Genomic DNA, 17622 nt, shown 5'->3' on the forward strand with positions numbered 1-17622 from the left:
ACTTCTCAATAACAATCATCCTCTATAACTATATTTTACTACAACAATCAAGTTTCTTTTGGAACCGATTTTTCATGTTATGGTATGTTATATTAGATGTTCTCTGTAATGGCATTTCGCTATAGCAACCAAAAAGTATCCGGACGAAAAACATTGTTATGGAGAGCTTTGATTGTACTGTAGTACTACATTGCTAAATAAAAGGTCAAAATTATTCTTCATGTATTTATAATAGATGTTGATCAATCGCCTTAGCTTCTTTGCGCGTTTACTTCTTTGTATTTTGAATTATCTTAGTGAAAGATACTGGTTCCCCACTGCTCGAGTGTAATGTAAATAACCAGTATATGACTATCTAGCTGGAAATAAAATATATTCGTGAGGAGGGGCGACCTAGGAGTTCACATGAACCTAGTAGCTTTGTGCAGACCTTGTATATGTATTACGAAATCTACTGAATATCTGCAGATATTTGATTGTGCATTCAATTATTATTGTTTATTAACTTGAGGTCATTATAAGAATTCATAAACTTCAAATTCTGGATCCACCACTACCTGTGAGCAGTTAGTATGTATTACGAAGTTCAAGCTTCATAACCGGGAATACTTATGGGAACCTGGAAATCTTAAAATCAAGTAAACGACTCATCCATACCTCTCTTGTTCTTAGCTCTTGTAAACTCTTTGGCCTTTTCTACCTCCTCAGAAACCTTCTTCAGGAATACTTTCTCCTTCTTCTCAAGATACTCTAAGTGCTAGACAATAGATTAAGAACAAAAACTTCAAATACATGCGCCGTCTTAGAATAAACGAAACATCCACGTAACAGAACATAAAGAAACGAGGAAGAAACCGGAGAATAATAAATATCAAATGCTTCGATGCAAAAACAGACCAACGATATAAAATTGTTTCAAAAGTCTAAATAAGCAAGTGAACTAATTTTTTTATTTGCTTAAACAAGCAAGCAAATGTAGCTTCATAAGGAACATTCAGAGAACCATCTTGCATTGTGTTGTCTAATCTCGCTTTCTGAATCAACTCTCGGGATCAACAAATTCTCAGCTATACTATCATCGAAATACGATGAACCCAAGAGCATAAACAGTATCAATGAGGAATCTTGAAAGTAATTATCAGCTTAATGGAAACAACAAGGTTGTGATTTAGCAGGAGAGAAGAACATAACTATGTCACCAACTTCAAACTCAGTCAGAGGAACGTACATGAAGTAAAACAAAAGAATCATCTCCAAAAACTGACAATATAACCAAACTGTTACGACATGATTGCATATGTAACTTCAAAGTTAGAAGAACATAAAAGAATTATATGCAAGATTCCAAGACACCTAAAATATTTAATATTTCTATCATCTAGGCAGAAGGATAGAAGGCTAGTGGTAGGACTAGTATTATTTTCCTTCCCAGTAGGATAAGTATTATTTTCGTCATTCTACTTAGTATTCTCAGTTTTGCCCTATAGTTTCTTGTCCTTTATTTTCTGCTACTATCTTTTATTTCTTGTACTTTGAGTATTTTATTTATCTATTCCTTTTTCCAGATTGTTTATCATGGTCTTTGATCTTGCACTATTTCATTTTCGTACTAGTTTGAATTGCTTGTCCTTATTTGACCTTTTTTGCTATGCTTTCTCTTGAGCCGAGGGTCTTTCGGAAACAGCCTCCCTACATTGTAGGGGTAAGGTCTGCGTACACTTTAACCTCCCCAGACCCCATTTTGTGGGATTTCACTGGATATGTTATTATTGTTGTTATGTTCTACGCAGGCACTAGTTCTGCAGAACCTAGTAGCTTTGGTTCAAGCTCTGTATCTATTCTAAAAATTCACTTAATATGTAATACATCAAGAACTCAGTAAGCTGCGTTATTTTAGAATTCAGAACGCATACATTCAAAATCTTAGCTCCGCGTCTGCTGATTCAGGGTCTCAGTAAAGAGGAAACTCTTTCGTGATGGGCAACCTTTAAGTAATATATCCTCACAACAACATCGATGACATTTATACATAGTTAAAATCAATAAGAACCTCTTCACACAGCCATCAGACAATAGATTTTATTAGTTGGAAGTAGAAAACCAAATAACAAGTTTACAGCTATGACAACTTGCAAGAATTCAAATTCATACAAACTAGTAGTAAATTTTGTACTTCGATGATATGTTTTCTCTACCAAACCAATTTTTCAATTACTGTATTACTTCATAATTTCATCGACTATTATCAATATAAAACTTGTAATCCGTTAAATCCTTTTCTGTGTTATAGATTCCCACTTGCATTCCACTCCAAACAGTGTGTTGGACCTATTTTACTCGTGTTTTATGCTCCAATTGTACACTGTCCATTTTTTATTATTCTCAAAGTATAAGACGCTTTATCAATTATCGTCACATAAAATGGGACAAAAGGAGCATCCTTTCACATACACAGCCCAACCCTCTTTCCCTTTTTCTGTCAATTATTTCATTTTATCTTGGTCCAAGCAAAAGCAATTGTCATTGTTAGCTCATAACCATTTCAACACGTTTAATCTCAGAAACAAAACAAAACAAAAAAAAAAGAGACATCAGGTTATTTTATTCCTATCTGTCTAAGCCTTGGTCGACAAAGTTACCCCATATATCCGATGAAAAATAATATTAAAAAATTAAAGAAGACAAACGCACTTCAACAAGTTTCCAGCACAAAGTTCACATACTGAATCAGTCCCTTATACTATTCATATATTCACACCATTACAGAAATTCTGCCCATCTCAATTACACTTTCATCCAAAATCCACAAGTCATTTCAAAGTTAAAAATCTTCCTTCCACTAAAAATATAATCAAGACTTTAAATTTTATACACCATCAGCATAAATAATTTTTTAAACTGTCAGATGATATGTACATGTAACTCTCTTTGTAATGTGGGATTTGAATTCTTGAAAATAATATATCACATGCTACAACGTGTAAAGACTACTTGATGTTATAAAGATTACTTACACTGACGGTATATATTACTTAAACAAACTCTCTAATTAGTACTTAGAAATAAACCAAACTAAACATGTTATCAATAGTAACTGTTATATCATAACTCAAAATAAATGATTAAATTGCATATGAATATAGAACATAGCACAATCAAATTTTTACCTCGTTTAACTGTTCAAGTGCTGGAAGAACATCAGGTTCCTCTTTGGGTTTCCCAAAAATCTTATACATCTTCACAAATACAATGCAATAGCTATCGACCCTTCTTAATTCATTTGACTAAACCTATAAAAAAAAAAGTGAAAAAGAACAAATTTTTATGTATAAAACACCCAAGAAAATAGATTTTCTAGCTTAATATGAAATACCCACAAAAGGAAACGATAAAAATATCAAGAATAATCGTATAAACATATTTTTTTGTTACATACCTTTTAATTATGAGTTAGGGTACACAGAAGGGTAATTTGAATTAATAGGATTTGGGTTTGAGTTTAATTAGGCCTATTGGCACTTTTAAATTTTTTTTGTAACCGACTGGGATATATTTACTCTATTTATACAAAATTAATTCATTAGTTTAACTTTAAAGTATACCTTCTAAAGTACATACGCGTTACATATAAAGCTGTACATAAAATCTCACTATTATATATAGGATAATGCAACAAACAACAACAGATTTTTTTTTATTCACACAATTTGGAACGTGACGACAGGTTAGATATCCAGCACACACGTGCTATAAAAAATAGAATCTTTCTTTATAGAAAGAACACATTGTTGAATCACGTTATGAAACTATAGTACAACATATGCAAGACACGTGTCTCACATGATAATCACTTATGATTAATTGACATATATTCGAATTTTAATTAATGGATTAAATTTTTTGATTTTTACGAAAACATCGAGTATAGGTAAGCTCTTACTTAGAGTTGCCAGTTGTGTAAGTATATACCGCTTACGTCTCATTTATGTGACTTACTTCCTTTTTAGTTTATTCTAAAGAGAATGACATACTTTTGAAAACTATCTAATCTTAAAATCTCAAATTTAACTTTTATGACATAATTCATTGAACCAACAAGGATTGTCGTGGGATGAATAGGGTTCCTCCACTTTAATCAGAAATTCCGTGTTCTAGCCCTGGAATGGAAAGAAAATCCTGTTAGGAAGTGCTTCCGTGGGCCTTACGCGGCGCGAATCCAAATTAGCCAGACACTAAGTCAAATACTAGACACTGGTGGAAAACCGAAAGAAAAAGTCATAATTAGTTGAGACTCACATGATACAAATTTTTCTTTTTATGAGAAAAGAAATTCCAAAAAGAGGCGTAACTCTTGTCGACCACTCATTTAAAAGTATAATTTTGATATTTTACATATATCAACTTAACTACTCCCTCCGTCTCATAATAAGTGTAGTGTTTTTAGTTTATGCACACGCTTTAAGAAATTGCTTTTTCCTAGGAGTGTTTTTACTAGTTTACTTTAATCAAATTTTACCTCTTTCTAAGTTGCTTCTTTTCTTAAAAAAAAAAAAAACTACTTAATAATTCTTGATTATAAATAAAGGTGATTTTAAAAGAATAAGATCAATTTCTTCTTATTTTGAAATAAAACGAAAAGCCTAAAACGCTATTTATTTAGAAACAGAGGGAGTATCAAACAAAAATTAAAGTTTTAAAGTTTTGTGTTCATTCAAGACTTACTTGAGGAGTCCTTTTGTCAAAATGTCCTCTACTTGCTAAGAAAAATCATCACCTTGACTTTTAACTTTATTTGGCTAGATTCTGATTCTCAATTCACACAACTGCAAATAAAAGGGCCAAAAATTATTCTACTCTTTTTTCCAACACACAAAGAGTAACCACAAAAGAGCTCAGTATTTTTCAACACTCACCCAAAGCATTTCAATGAGTTTCTTGAAATGGGTTCTTGTCTTTTCCACTCTATGCATATTTTTAGCAACACCCAACTTATCTGTTTCTTTCTTGAACTTAGAGGATGTGCAAAATAGTTCAACTCATTTCTTGAATATTGCAAAAAGTCCTGGACTTTTTGATTGGATGGTGAAAATTAGGAGGACTATACATGAAAATCCTGAGTTGGGTTTTGAGGAATTTGAGACTAGTAAACTTATTAGAAATGAACTTGATAAAATGGGAATTTCTTATAAGTATCCTGTTGCTGTTACTGGTGTTGTTGGTTTTATTGGGACTGGAAAACCACCTTTTGTTGCTCTAAGAGCTGATATGGATGCTCTTCCTATACAGGTTCTTTTACCAATTATTTGTCGTGATTTCTAAAAATAATTGTCTCAAATTATTTGTCGTTATAGAAGTTCAAGACAAAATTTACTATGTTTCTCATTTTACCTTTAGTAGTGATTGTTCTTGAAGACTATAAGCACCTCAGTTATGGGGGATGACACATAAGTAGAGTAATATTCAATGAAGAGATATTATATCTTAAGACATAAATGAGGGTAAAATAGTTTGAAAAAGAAAAAACTCTCCTTAGTAATGTTTTCTCAAGAGGCGTGTAAAAGAGAAACACGACAAATAATTTGAGTCGGAAGGAGTAGGTTTATGTGCATTTCTAAATATGTACATATATTCCTTTCTTGTCAAATGTTTTAGTCATGTTAGTATATATTTTCCTGAGATGAGCTTAAATGGAGCGACATGGTATGTGAGGATTCATATAATGGAGATTGAGGCATAATTGTTGTTGTATTCCTTTTTTGTGGTTCTTTTTCTCATGTTAGAACTTTTTTTTTTTTTTAATTTTTGCAATTATATTGGTACGAGATGAGCTTAATGGAGCGACATGGTTTGTGAGGATTCATATAGCGGACGCTAACTTGTTGGAGATTAAGGCATAACTATTGTTGTATTCCTTTCTTGTCAATGTTTTAGTCATCTAAGTATTTTTGTTTTATTTTGCAAATATATTGGCCTGCGATGAGCTTAAAAAGAATGACATGGTTTGTGAGGATTCATATAGCCGACCCTAACTTGTTGGAGATTGAGGCGTAATTGTTGTTGTATTCCTTTCTTGTCAATGTTTTAGTCATGTTAGTACTTTTTATTTTTATTTTGGAATCATAGTGGCCTGAGATGAGCTTAAATGAAACGACATGGTCTGTGAGGATTCATATAGCCGACCTTAACTTGTTGGAGATTGAGGCGTAAATGTTATTGTATTCCTTTCTTGTCACTGTTTTAGTAATGTTAGTACTTTTTATCTTTATTTTTATTTTGCATTATAATGGTTTGAGATAAGCTTGAATGGAGCGACCTGGTCTGTGAGGATTCATATACATGACCTTAACTTGGTGGAGATTGAGGCATAATTGGTGTTGTATTCCTTTCTTGTCACTGTTTTAGTAATGTTAGCACTTTTTATCTTTGCTTTATTTTGCATTATATTGGCCTGGAATGAGCTAAAATTGGACATCATGGTCTGTTAGGATTCATATAGCCGACCCAAACTTGTTGGCGATTGATTCCAAATGTTATTGTATTCCTTTTTGTCAATGTTTTTGTCATGTTAGTACTTTTCATTTTTGTTTTGCAATTATATTGGCGTGAGATGAGCTTAAATAGAACGACATGGCCTGTGAGGATTTATATAGCTGACCCTAAATTGGTGGGGATTGAAGTGTAATTGTCGTAATATTCTTGTCAATATCAGATAGTCCAGGCAAATTATAATGTGAGGTACTACTTTATTGTATTTACTGATAATTTGACGTGGAATTTTGTAATGATATGCCTTTTTTTATTTGGAGAATTGACATAATAATAGCCAACAAATGTATAATTTTTTGTATATTAATGCATAAGATACATAAAATATACATTTTTGATAGTGTATATTTTTTGTTATTGTCAAAAAAAAAAAAAAAGTGTATATTTTTTGCATATTTGGCTAGCGAATGTAATATTTTTCCCTGACCGGCAAATTGTGTAACTTACTGTTTTTTTTTTTTTTAGGAGGTGGGGTTGGTGAGTAGGGAGAAATTGTAGATGTAAAACTCTTAACATGTAATTATTTGTGTTGATTGGTCCAGGAGGAAGTGGAATGGGAGCACAAGAGTAAAATTCCGGGCAAGATGCATTCATGTGGACACGATGCGCATGTTGCTATGCTTTTGGGTGCTGCTAAGATTCTTCAGGAGCAGCACGATGATTTGCAGGTTCATATTGCAGTTCTCTTCCTTAGCTTGGATTCAAGAATTTATGTCACTGTTCTATTGGCTGGCTAATTTTGGTGTCATTAGTGTTGTGGACCAGAAAGGAAAATATTTTTAGTATTGTTTTTGCCCTGTTTTCTGTTTATATAGTGGTGCTTACTTGGAGTCCATTACCAAATGGTCACTCAACTATCCGAAATTATCTAGTAAAGTCGTGTTTATTTTATTTGTAACAAAAAAGTCACTTAACTAGATAATTATGTTAAAGAGAAAAGAATCCTGACTTTAGTAGCTAATTTCGGATAGTTGAGTGACCACTTGAGTAATGGAATCTGGTTACTTGGAAAAGGGGCAGAGCTATAATTCTGTTTACAGGTTTGGCAAAATCCCTGTAGTTTTGGCCTAGACCCTGTATTAATGTTAAAATATCCACTTAATATGTATAAATAATTTATCAAAACCAAGTAAATCGTCTTTTCTAGAACCTAGAACCCATAAACTCAAAATTCTAGCTTCGCCTGTGACTAGGAAACAATTAGACATTTTTTCCTTAGATGTATGAGCTTTTAAAGAATGATCACTCCTTGATGTTGATTTCCATCTGACCTAACAGTCTGAGAAATGCCTTCTACACATATCAATATTTGATTCATCCTTTTGTGGTATGTTCTTTTATCAAAACTACCAGTGAGTAGCCAGATAACAAGTTATAAATTTTGTAGTACCCCTTGCTTGAACGGAGAGAGTGATTAGTTTAACATGAGAGACTCTTGAAGTTGTGCTTTGCCGAGCCCCACTAGACTCTTTTTCTTTTCATGGAAACTCTAGGGATTGACCATCCTAATGTGTTCTGTATCTTCTCTACGAAAGGATTTTGATATTATCTTATATCGGAAATTTTGTTGTATATTATCTGTTTATGTCATGTTCTTGGGGATATGTTACATAAGTTCAGTAGGTAAATTTTTAAGACAGAATTGTTTGTGTGCTTAAAAGTCTAATACGGGTTAAGGGGTCACTAGTTATGCTTACCTAAAACGACAGATGGTGTTAGGACTCACGAGTGACGTATCTTTTTTATTTATTATCTCTAAACTAAGAGAGTTGAAAATAGGAATGGAATGGCAAAAGGCTAGAGAGATAGGTAACACCAGTTATAAATTATGGTATTGTGGAATAAATAAATTAAAATTGGAATGGAGTGGCAATTATTGTAGAACCAGGACTTAAAGATAAGGTTGTAGAGGAATGAAATAGTTTCTGACTATACAGGGAACTTGGATCCTCACGATTTTGAGTTGGTCCTCTTACACCTCCATATAGTTGGTGCCGAATTGTCGCGTATTTCCTTATTTCTGCAATAATATAGTTAGCCGTACAAGTTTGTTGTAGAATTAGGGTAAGCTGCTCGATCGACAAAAAATCACTAGTTGCTCTCAATTACCTTATAGTTTCTTAAATATAATAGAAGTTTTAGATAATGACTGTGCTGTTTAGAAGGGTCATTCTGGCCCTGAAATTCTTCATTCAATTGATCTAGTCCTAGGGGTGTCAAATGGGCAGGTTGGGCTGAATTTGGGCGGGTCAAAATGGGCTAAGTTAATAACTAGGCGGGTCAAAAAGTTACTTGGGTTGAAATGCGCTAAAACCTGGATCATAACCTAACCCGCCCAACTTTTACTAAGTTTTAAATTCTTTGTTTGATTTCTTATTATTTGTTTAAGTACCTAATAAAACCTTTTTTTTTTTTGTTTTATTGTGGCTATATTTTACATATCAAATAAGAAATGTCTTCTTAAATATTTAGACAAAGTTATTCATGGGTTAATTTGGCTGCATATCAGCCCAATTTTTTGATTGGCTGAATTGTGGGGGTGTGGGGGGAGGGGGATGGGTTGTGTTAATAAAAGAAGTTAGTCTTGATTGACGAGACACGCAGCGGAGTGAACGCTAAGCTGGAGGTTTGGAGACAAACTCTGGAGTCTAAAGGGTTCAAGTTGAGTAGGACCAAGACAGAGTATATGGAGTGCAAGTTCAGTGACGTGACACATGAGCCTGGCGTGGAAGTGAGGCTTGGTACCCAGGCCATTCCAAAGAAAAAAAGTTTCAAATATCTTGGGTCTATTATACAAGAAAATGGGGATATTGACGATGATGTCTCACATCGTATTGGTGCAGGTGGATGAAATGGAAGCTTTCTTCAGGAGTGATGTGTGATAAGAAGGTGCCACCAAAACTTAAAGGCAGGTTCTTCAAAGTGGTTGTGAGACCGACTTTGCTGTACGAGGCAGAGTGTTGGGCAGTCAAGAGCTCTCACGTCCAAAAGATGAAAGTTGCGGAAATGAGAATGTTGCGATGGATGTGTGGGTACACCAGGCGATATGGGATTAGGAATGAAGATATCCAGGATAAAGTTGGAGTAGCATCAGTAGAGGACAAGATGAGGGAAGCGAGGCTGAGATGGTTTGGGCATGTGAGGAAGAGAGGCACAGATGCCTCAGTGCGGAGGTGTGAGAGGTTAGCTATGGATGGTTTCAGAAGAGGTAGGTGTAAGCCGAAAAAGTATTGGGGAGAGGTGCTGAGACAGGACATGGCGCAGTTTCAGCTTACCGAGGACATGACCTTAGATAGGAGGATATGGAGGACTCAAATTAGGGTAGAAGGCTAGTAGGCAGTCGCTGTTTCGATCTATAGTCTATTGTCTTTTGATTCTTGCTACTATATGTTGTTTCTTGTACTTCAATTATCTTATTTATCTGTAGTAGCTACTGCTTCCTTTTTTTCAGACTGCTCTATCTTGACTTATTCGCTTTCTTTAGTTTCACTTGCATTTTGCTTTGAACTGCTTGTGCTTATCTAACCTTTCTCGTTTTGTTTTCTCTTTAACCGAGGGTCTTTCGGAAAAAAGCCTCCCTATCTTCCGAGATAGGGGTAAGGTCTGCATACACTTTACCCTCCCCAGACCCCACATTGTGGGATTTCACTAGGTATGTTGTTGTTGGTCATTAACCCGCCCAAACCTAAACGGGTTTGGCAGGTCATGATTTTATGGACTCGCCACCATAATCAGGCCCTTAAATTTCTCATTCAATTGATTTGGTCCTATTGTTGCTATGGCATTTCAAACTGATTTAAGGGGACCAAGAACTCCTTGGTTTATCGGAAAAATTAGACCATAGGAAACAATGCTCTTGTAGCTTGTTGCAAAGATATTAGTGGTGTGTCAAGGATTAAACTGTTGGATCAACAACACCAACATACCCAGTGTAATTCCACAAGTGGAGTCTTGGAGGGTAAGATGCGCAGACCTTGCCCTACTTTTGTGGCGTAGAGAGGTTGTTTCTGAGACCCTTGGCTCAAAAGAAATATAATCAAAGAAGGATAGAAAAGAAAATTATGACAACAAAGTAACAAGATAAACAAAGCACTCGAAGTAACAGGGAGTAGTAAAAATGAAGAATACGATACTATGTGAATACTAGGTAAGACTACTAAATAAGAGAAGATGAGAAGAGGAAACCAGCTTCTGCCTCTCTCTCATAAAAGTTCTACAACATACGCCTGCTCCTTGTCATGATTAAGTCGTGACATTTGGGCTTATTCGGGTTATGTGAATCAATTGCAGTGTTGGCCCACCCAACTCCTCTATTTGGAAGTTATTAGCTGCTAGTCTTAGTTTTAGTATTTACCTCTATGTTTCTGGCATTTCAATTAAGTCCCTCAGTGTTGGCCCACTAAGATGTTGACACGTAGCATAGGTAGTACAAGTCGTTAGATTTGTTAGTTGTCTCGTCCTAGTAGTATAAGGACCTAGTACAAGGCATTGAATATTGAATCAAGTTTTATTATCCAGTTTTTCCTAATTTTCTTTTCTTTGTTCTTGAGCTCCCATCGATCCAATAGTAGCTCAAACACTACACTCCTACCCTAATCCTCGACATCTAAACCTTCCTATCTAGGGTCATGTCCTCAATAAGCTGGAGATGTGTTGTCCTGTATGTTCACCTTCCCCGCCCCACAGTTATTCTTTGGTCTACTTCTACCTCTCCTAAAACCTGCTATAGTCAAACTCTGACGCCTCCTTACTGGTGCCTCCGTGCACCTCCTCTTCACATGTCCGAACCACCTCAGTCTCGCTTCCCTCATTTTGTCCGCCACGGAGGCCACCCCTACCTTGTCTGTATAACTTCGTTCGAAAAAGTAGTAGTTGAGTTGGGAGTGGGGGACTGACACAACTTTTTGATGGCAGGGAACTATTCTTTTGGTTTTTCAGCCAGCTGAGGAGGGAGGTGGAGGAGCAAAGAAAATGCTTGAATCCGGGATATTTGATAATGTTGATGCCATTTTTGGTCTGCATATTTCCGCAACTTCTCCTATTGGCACGGTTACTGCCAGTTCTGGCCCTATCATGGCTGGCAGTGGCTTCTTTGAGGCAGTAATAAAGGGGAAAGGCGGTCATGCAGCAATTCCTCAGCACACTATAGATCCAATATTAGCAGCTTCCAACATTATAGTTAGTTTGCAACATCTTGTTTCGCGGGAAGCAGATCCTTTGGATTCACAGGTGCTCTCTCTCCCCCTTCTCTAGCAGTTGTGCAATTTTATGCAGCTTATTTATACCCTCTTATTGTTGTTGATTTGAAGAAAGTTTATAATTCCTTTCCCATCATTATTGCCAGCATAAAAATTTTACTTGTATACACTTTGACAGGCAATGTGTGAAAGTTCTGTTTCCCATTTAGCAAAAGTTACTGTTTTTCAGGCAGAGGGATGCCTTCCGTTTTGTAGATAGAACATCTACAGTGCATTTTAATATATGGGATAGTAACAACAGCTGCTACACGTCAATACCAAACAAGTTAGGTCGGCTATGTGAATCATTATTACTCATGTTACTCCATTTAAACTCATCTAAAACCAATATTATATGCAAATACAAAGAAAAGGGACTTCAAGTTCACTATGTTTTCTAAATGTATAGAACTCCGAAAGGCTAAACCACTCCTAGAAAGCAAACGACCTACAATAAAAGTGCTAACATGTCTAGAACATATTCTCAACTAATAGGGTATCACATATATAGATCTTTTTCTTTCATTGTGTCCCATCTTTCGCTAAATTTGCATGGATCCCAAGAAATTATAAGTCCTTCAAGACAACTTACTTACATGTGATTTTAGTCTACCTCGTCCTCTTTTAACACCTTCACTAACCATGGTTTTACACACACGGACCGGCAGTGACGGAACTAGAATTTTACTAAGGGGTGTCAAAATGTAAAAAAGTAAATATGCGACGAAAAAAGTAAATATAAGGAGGTTCAACACATAGTATATATACATAAAAAAGTTCTTTTTAAATATTTACACTGTGTAATTTTTCTGCGAAGGGGTGTCAGTTGACACCTCTTGGATGCATGTGGCTCCGCCACTGCGGACCGGCGGTGCATCTGGAGGTTCACGCAGAACATGACCAAACCATCTCAAGCGATCTTTTCTTATTGTATCCTCGATGTGTGCTTACTTGAATGTGAATTCTAATCTCGTCTAGTCATTTCATAATTGCACATCCATCTTAGCATCTGCACAATTTCTTGGATCCATGCAGAAGTGTTATATGGAATAGTAAAACTTGTATTCATCTGCATTTTTCATGTTCAATACAAGGCTAATAGTAAGATTTGTGGCATGTAAAGAACGAAAGATTTGAGAGCGCAATTTATTTTGTGAAAAATTCTCTTACTCATTCTCCTCCTTCTGCATCCTTCTGATAAAAAATGACCAGTTCAAATAGCACCATACCTTGTTCGCTCTCCAAGGACTTAATTTTGGCCTTACAACTTATCTATCAATTACCTCAAAGACTCATGATTTTGCAGGTTGTTACGGTCGCAAAGTTCAAAGGTGGTGGTGCATTTAATGTTATACCTGACTCTGTCACCATCGGTGGAACTTTCAGGGCATTCTCAAAAGAAAGTTTCTCGCAACTTAAACAGAGACTCGTAGAGGTATATCTTTACTATTAGTATTTGAATTTGAATGCCCAACGCACCATATGATTGTTGAAGGGCGTTTCACAATCAACAGGTTATCACACGCCAAGCTGCTGTACAAAGGTGCAATGCAACAGTTGACTTCGATACCAGTAATAGGCCGTTTTATCCGGTGACAGTAAATAATAAGGCTTTGCATGAACATTTCCGAAACGTAGCTGGACAGATGCTGGGTACCGACAAGATCATTGAAAAGAAACCTACGATGGGCACAGAAGATTTCTCATTCTTTGCCGAGGCTTTTCCTGGATACTTCTACTTACTTGGAATGGTTGATGAAACTAAAGGACAATTTGTGTCAGGGCACTCCCCTTTCTACAGAGTCAATGAAGATGCACTTCCATATGGTGTTGCTTTACATGCATCGTTAGCCACGACTTACCTTCTTGAACATCAGCTCAAATCAACCACTAAGGACAGAAATGTTCGTGATGAATTGTAAGGTCCTCCGAGAGTCCTATAACCACCTCGTGGATGAAAAGAAACGATAACCACTATAGTTTTTTATACACAATCGAGGAAAAGGTGTTTTATCTCTTTCTATTCGTTTAATATCTAAACGTGCTCGAAATCAAGTTGGTGTAGGAGCTTGTTTGGTTGACAATCCAAAAAATGCTCTGGCCATCGGTGGCACCAGGTGGCACTGTTGGTGCAAGTTATAAAGAATCTTGGTCTCATTATATAGTTCTGTATATATCTTTTTCCAATGTGACTTGCACTCAATCCTACTGCTTATTTAAGGTCGGAAGTTTTTCTCTGTTCTATATTTGATTGTCAGTTTCTCACCACCCATACAAATAATTGAACTGCAAACAAGTCGTTTTTTGATAATAAATTATTTTTCTAGGATAAATATATTGTTGTGCTATTGTTGGTTAAGTGTTAAAGGACCTTAAAACAGTGCTGCATCGGATCAATTGATAGATATTTTTCTGGAGGAAGAGAATCCAAGATGAACCCTTTTTTCATTTGCTATGCACTGATCATTTAAAATGTGTTCTCGCGAGATCAATCGAAGGACAGAAAAATCTCATGAATGATCATACCAACCTAACTTAAAGTGAAAGGCTCTTCTCTCTCTTGAGAGACACGTACAAGTCAACATGAACTTGGCTATAAAATCAGCCTAGATCGCTAATTTCTGTTTCACAAAGGCATAAGCATTGCTATGATGAAAACCTTTTACTAGTACCACGTAAATCCTAGTAACAATTTCACATCACTTCAAGATCATATCCGCTTCATCCTGCAGTACTCAACACATATTCATCTCTATAACTAGAACTAGAATGGACAATTTACTAAATGAATTGTTAATGGTAACCAAGGCAAGCAAAATAGCACAAGATTCCCCGACTCTAAATAATAAATTGTTCAATGCACATTAGGTTTACAACTTCCAAGTACTACTTTTTTCAACTTCAACCAAATGTTGTCAAAATGCCTAATAAATGGAACCAACAGAATGATCCCACTGAACAAACAGAATATCACAAGGAGCCACAACCTCTATACAGAAGCATACGAAGTATTAGAGATCCGTTTCAAGAAACAATTCCATCCTGTTCATAGATTTAAATAGCAAAGCATTAACATCGAAGGAGTAACTCAATGAACCATAAGTGGCCATCGAAACTGCGAATAACATAAAACATTCAAACCATGTATTCAATTAATTCTTGCAAAACAGAACGTACTCATCCATCCTAAAAATACCAGTAAGTAAACTAGTCTTCTCTCATTGTGAGGTCTGAGAAACAAAATTTATAAACATAACAAAGGTGAAAACTTTTAAACGAGCAACTTCTCAACCTAAAGTAACTGATGTCCTCATCTACTTCTCAGAAGAGTTTGGCCCTCTCTTCTTTCCGAAGCCAACAACTGCAAGTAGAAAATAACAGCATTCCATAAGAATTTTTTTTATTATTAAATGTTAAAAAGAGAAGCATCAAAAAGTTCCCAATCAAAACAAAGCACACATACAAGTATCCACCAAATACAGACATAAAACTATCAATTAGAGGAAAACACACCAGCACAATTAACAAACTTGTTTATTATAGGAAAACAATAAATCTACTGTTAAGATCATACAATGATGAGTGGAGAAATAGGAAAACTCAGATAAAACCACACAGATTTGACAACCGAACTAGCAAAGCCTTTTTTTATCTTAGAACAATTATCATATTTGTTTATTTATTTATATAAACACAATAAATCTATTGTTAGTATCATACAATAGTGAACAGAGAAATAGGAAAAACTACTTGGTACAATCAGAAAACTTGTCTAGAATACTAATTAGTAGCAAAGATGCTGGAAAAACTAATGCCTATTGGGGGATCTCAGCCATGGTTAAATTTCAATGGTAATAAAAGCATAAATATGATACTCGAGTATATGCACAAATAAGTGTGGATTATACTTGAGCAATTTGTACAGAACACACGCATTTAGTCTCTGAGCATCATTATGAAATACATGGCTGTGTTTTTTTTTTTAATTTTTGCTGAAAAGAACGTAAGAACTCAAATTAAACCAAATAACATTATATTATATTAAGATTTTCCAATTCCAAAACTCAACTAGAATGCTTAATAGCAAAGATTCATGATTCTGAAGAGAAACTAACGAGTACTAGAGAGGTTCAAGCTGTGGTAAATTTTCACTATAACGGTGGTACACCAGCAAAGCAGTTTCTTCAGAAATGCACAATTTGGCATACTCTATGTATATGGATCATACATAAGCAATTTGCACAAACACACATGTACTTTATGCATCACTGTGTATATGCCTACAACTGGTTAACAGTTTGTATCTATTTTAAGCTTTCCATAATCCTGGAAATGATGTGTGAGTGCCAACTAATGTATGTCCCCCAAATTCACATACATTTACAAATACAAATGGATACCATAGAAACAACAATTTTAAATTTGCAGATATTGCGTACCAACAAAACGACTACTACTTCCAGACAAAAAGATTCAGATTTAGTTAAATGCATATATCTTTTATCTTTCAATTGCATAATCAGTTCAGGCAGAAGGTAGTATACATCCATAAAGTGAAATATGGATTACATTTACAACTGCAAATGTATACCACAGGAACAACAATTTTAAGTTTGCAGGTATTGTGTATCAATGAAACTAATACCACTTCCAGACAAAAAGATACGGGCTTGGTTAAATCCATATATTTTGTTTATTTCTAGCTTACATACATAGTTCAAGCAGAAGGCAGTAAATATCCACAAAGTGAAATACGGAAAGAAAAACAAGCGTACCAGCAGTGACGAATCTGCGGTTGTATTGCATACGCTTGTGTGCACGTCCTCTGGGCTTCTTCTTTTTGTCCTGCTTTGCTACCTTGGGAGTTTGACCCCTAACCTTACCGGCACGAGCAAGTGAACCGTGAACCTTACCTACAATTCAGAAATCAAAAACTACAAATCAATTTTCATTCATATCACAATTGCTAACTAGTTGATATAGGCTATATAATCTTCTCTGTGGAAAAAGATCCATTTAATCTCATTTCATTCAACTACTAATTAATTTTAGCTAGCGTTTGGATCAGATTTTAAAAAATTAGCTTCAACTATTTGTTTGGCCATGAAATTTGATCAGATTTTAAAAATTTATCTTCAAAATATTTTCAAGTTCCAAAAAATGGTGACCAGTTTTCTTGGAGAAATTTCATTTGTACTCACAAAACTTCAAATTTTTTCAAAGTAAAACGCATGTCCAAACACAAATTCAAGTTCCATAAAACAAAACTTTAAAAACTCGTGAATTTTCAAGTTTCAACTTCACAATCTATGGCCAAACGGGAGCTTAGCTCCTCTATCACACTAATTAGCTACAATTAAGCAATCAAATACTACAAATCAGTCCTTATTATTAGATTCTATCTCACATTAATCCGTATTCACAAGAAAATTTCAAAAATATACAGCCCAACATAAATTATTATGTCAAGTAGCCCAATATACAATAAGATACAACATAATATCTGGGGGAAACGAGTTATACATAGTATATTGTATATAAAGTGTAGAACACTGTATAAAAAGGTGTTTATACACAAATGTGGGCTAAATCGGGTAACAAACTCAAAGTATTGGCTACGTGACGTAAATACTTTCAAAAATAGACATAGAATGTAATTCTGAGTCGCCGGTTAAGACAGGAGCTTACCCATGGTTGATTTGTGAGTCGCCGGTTGTCTGTGAAGATGGGAAGGGTTTGGAGCTGCTAAGGTTAAGACTGCTAGGGTTAGGGTTTTGTGGGAATAAAGAACTATTTATAGGAAGTTTGGTAAGGCCTGCAAACTGTGCTGGGCCTTGGT

The 17622-nt window shown here is 35.2% G+C and overlaps 3 protein-coding genes across 3 annotated transcripts in view; 1 reads left to right on the plus strand and 2 right to left on the minus strand.

Moving 5' to 3' along the window:
- Positions 1-3236, minus strand: part of LOC132637989 (vacuolar protein sorting-associated protein 32 homolog 2) — a 5837-nt gene extending 2601 nt beyond the window's left edge. Inside the window, exons 1-2 of the mRNA XM_060354990.1 lie at positions 3168-3236; positions 658-757 (exon numbers count right to left, since the gene is read on the minus strand). Coding sequence (XP_060210973.1) covers positions 658-757; positions 3168-3236 — 169 coding nt within the window. The remainder of the gene's footprint in view (positions 1-657; positions 758-3167) is intronic.
- Positions 3237-4735: 1499 nt separating this feature from the next.
- LOC132636853 (IAA-amino acid hydrolase ILR1-like 4) lies at positions 4736-14027 on the plus strand. Its single transcript, XM_060353895.1, has 5 exons — positions 4736-5286; positions 7089-7214; positions 11461-11775; positions 13090-13218; positions 13298-14027. The coding sequence occupies exons 1-5, from the start codon at positions 4927-4929 to the stop codon at positions 13703-13705; spliced, it is 1338 nt and encodes a 445-aa protein (XP_060209878.1). The 5' UTR covers positions 4736-4926; the 3' UTR covers positions 13706-14027.
- Positions 14028-14886: 859 nt separating this feature from the next.
- Positions 14887-17622, minus strand: LOC132636854 (small ribosomal subunit protein eS30z/eS30y/eS30x). The gene is made up of 3 exons (XM_060353897.1): positions 17472-17622; positions 16559-16696; positions 14887-15144 (listed from the first exon to the last, which is right to left on the minus strand). Exons 1-3 carry the CDS (start codon positions 17473-17475, stop codon positions 15098-15100), a joined length of 189 nt encoding a protein of 62 aa, XP_060209880.1. The 5' UTR covers positions 17476-17622; the 3' UTR covers positions 14887-15097.

Source organism: Lycium barbarum, chromosome 4 (assembly GCF_019175385.1).
Source record: "Lycium barbarum isolate Lr01 chromosome 4, ASM1917538v2, whole genome shotgun sequence".
In the NCBI taxonomy this organism is placed as follows: Eukaryota; Viridiplantae; Streptophyta; class Magnoliopsida; order Solanales; family Solanaceae; genus Lycium; species Lycium barbarum.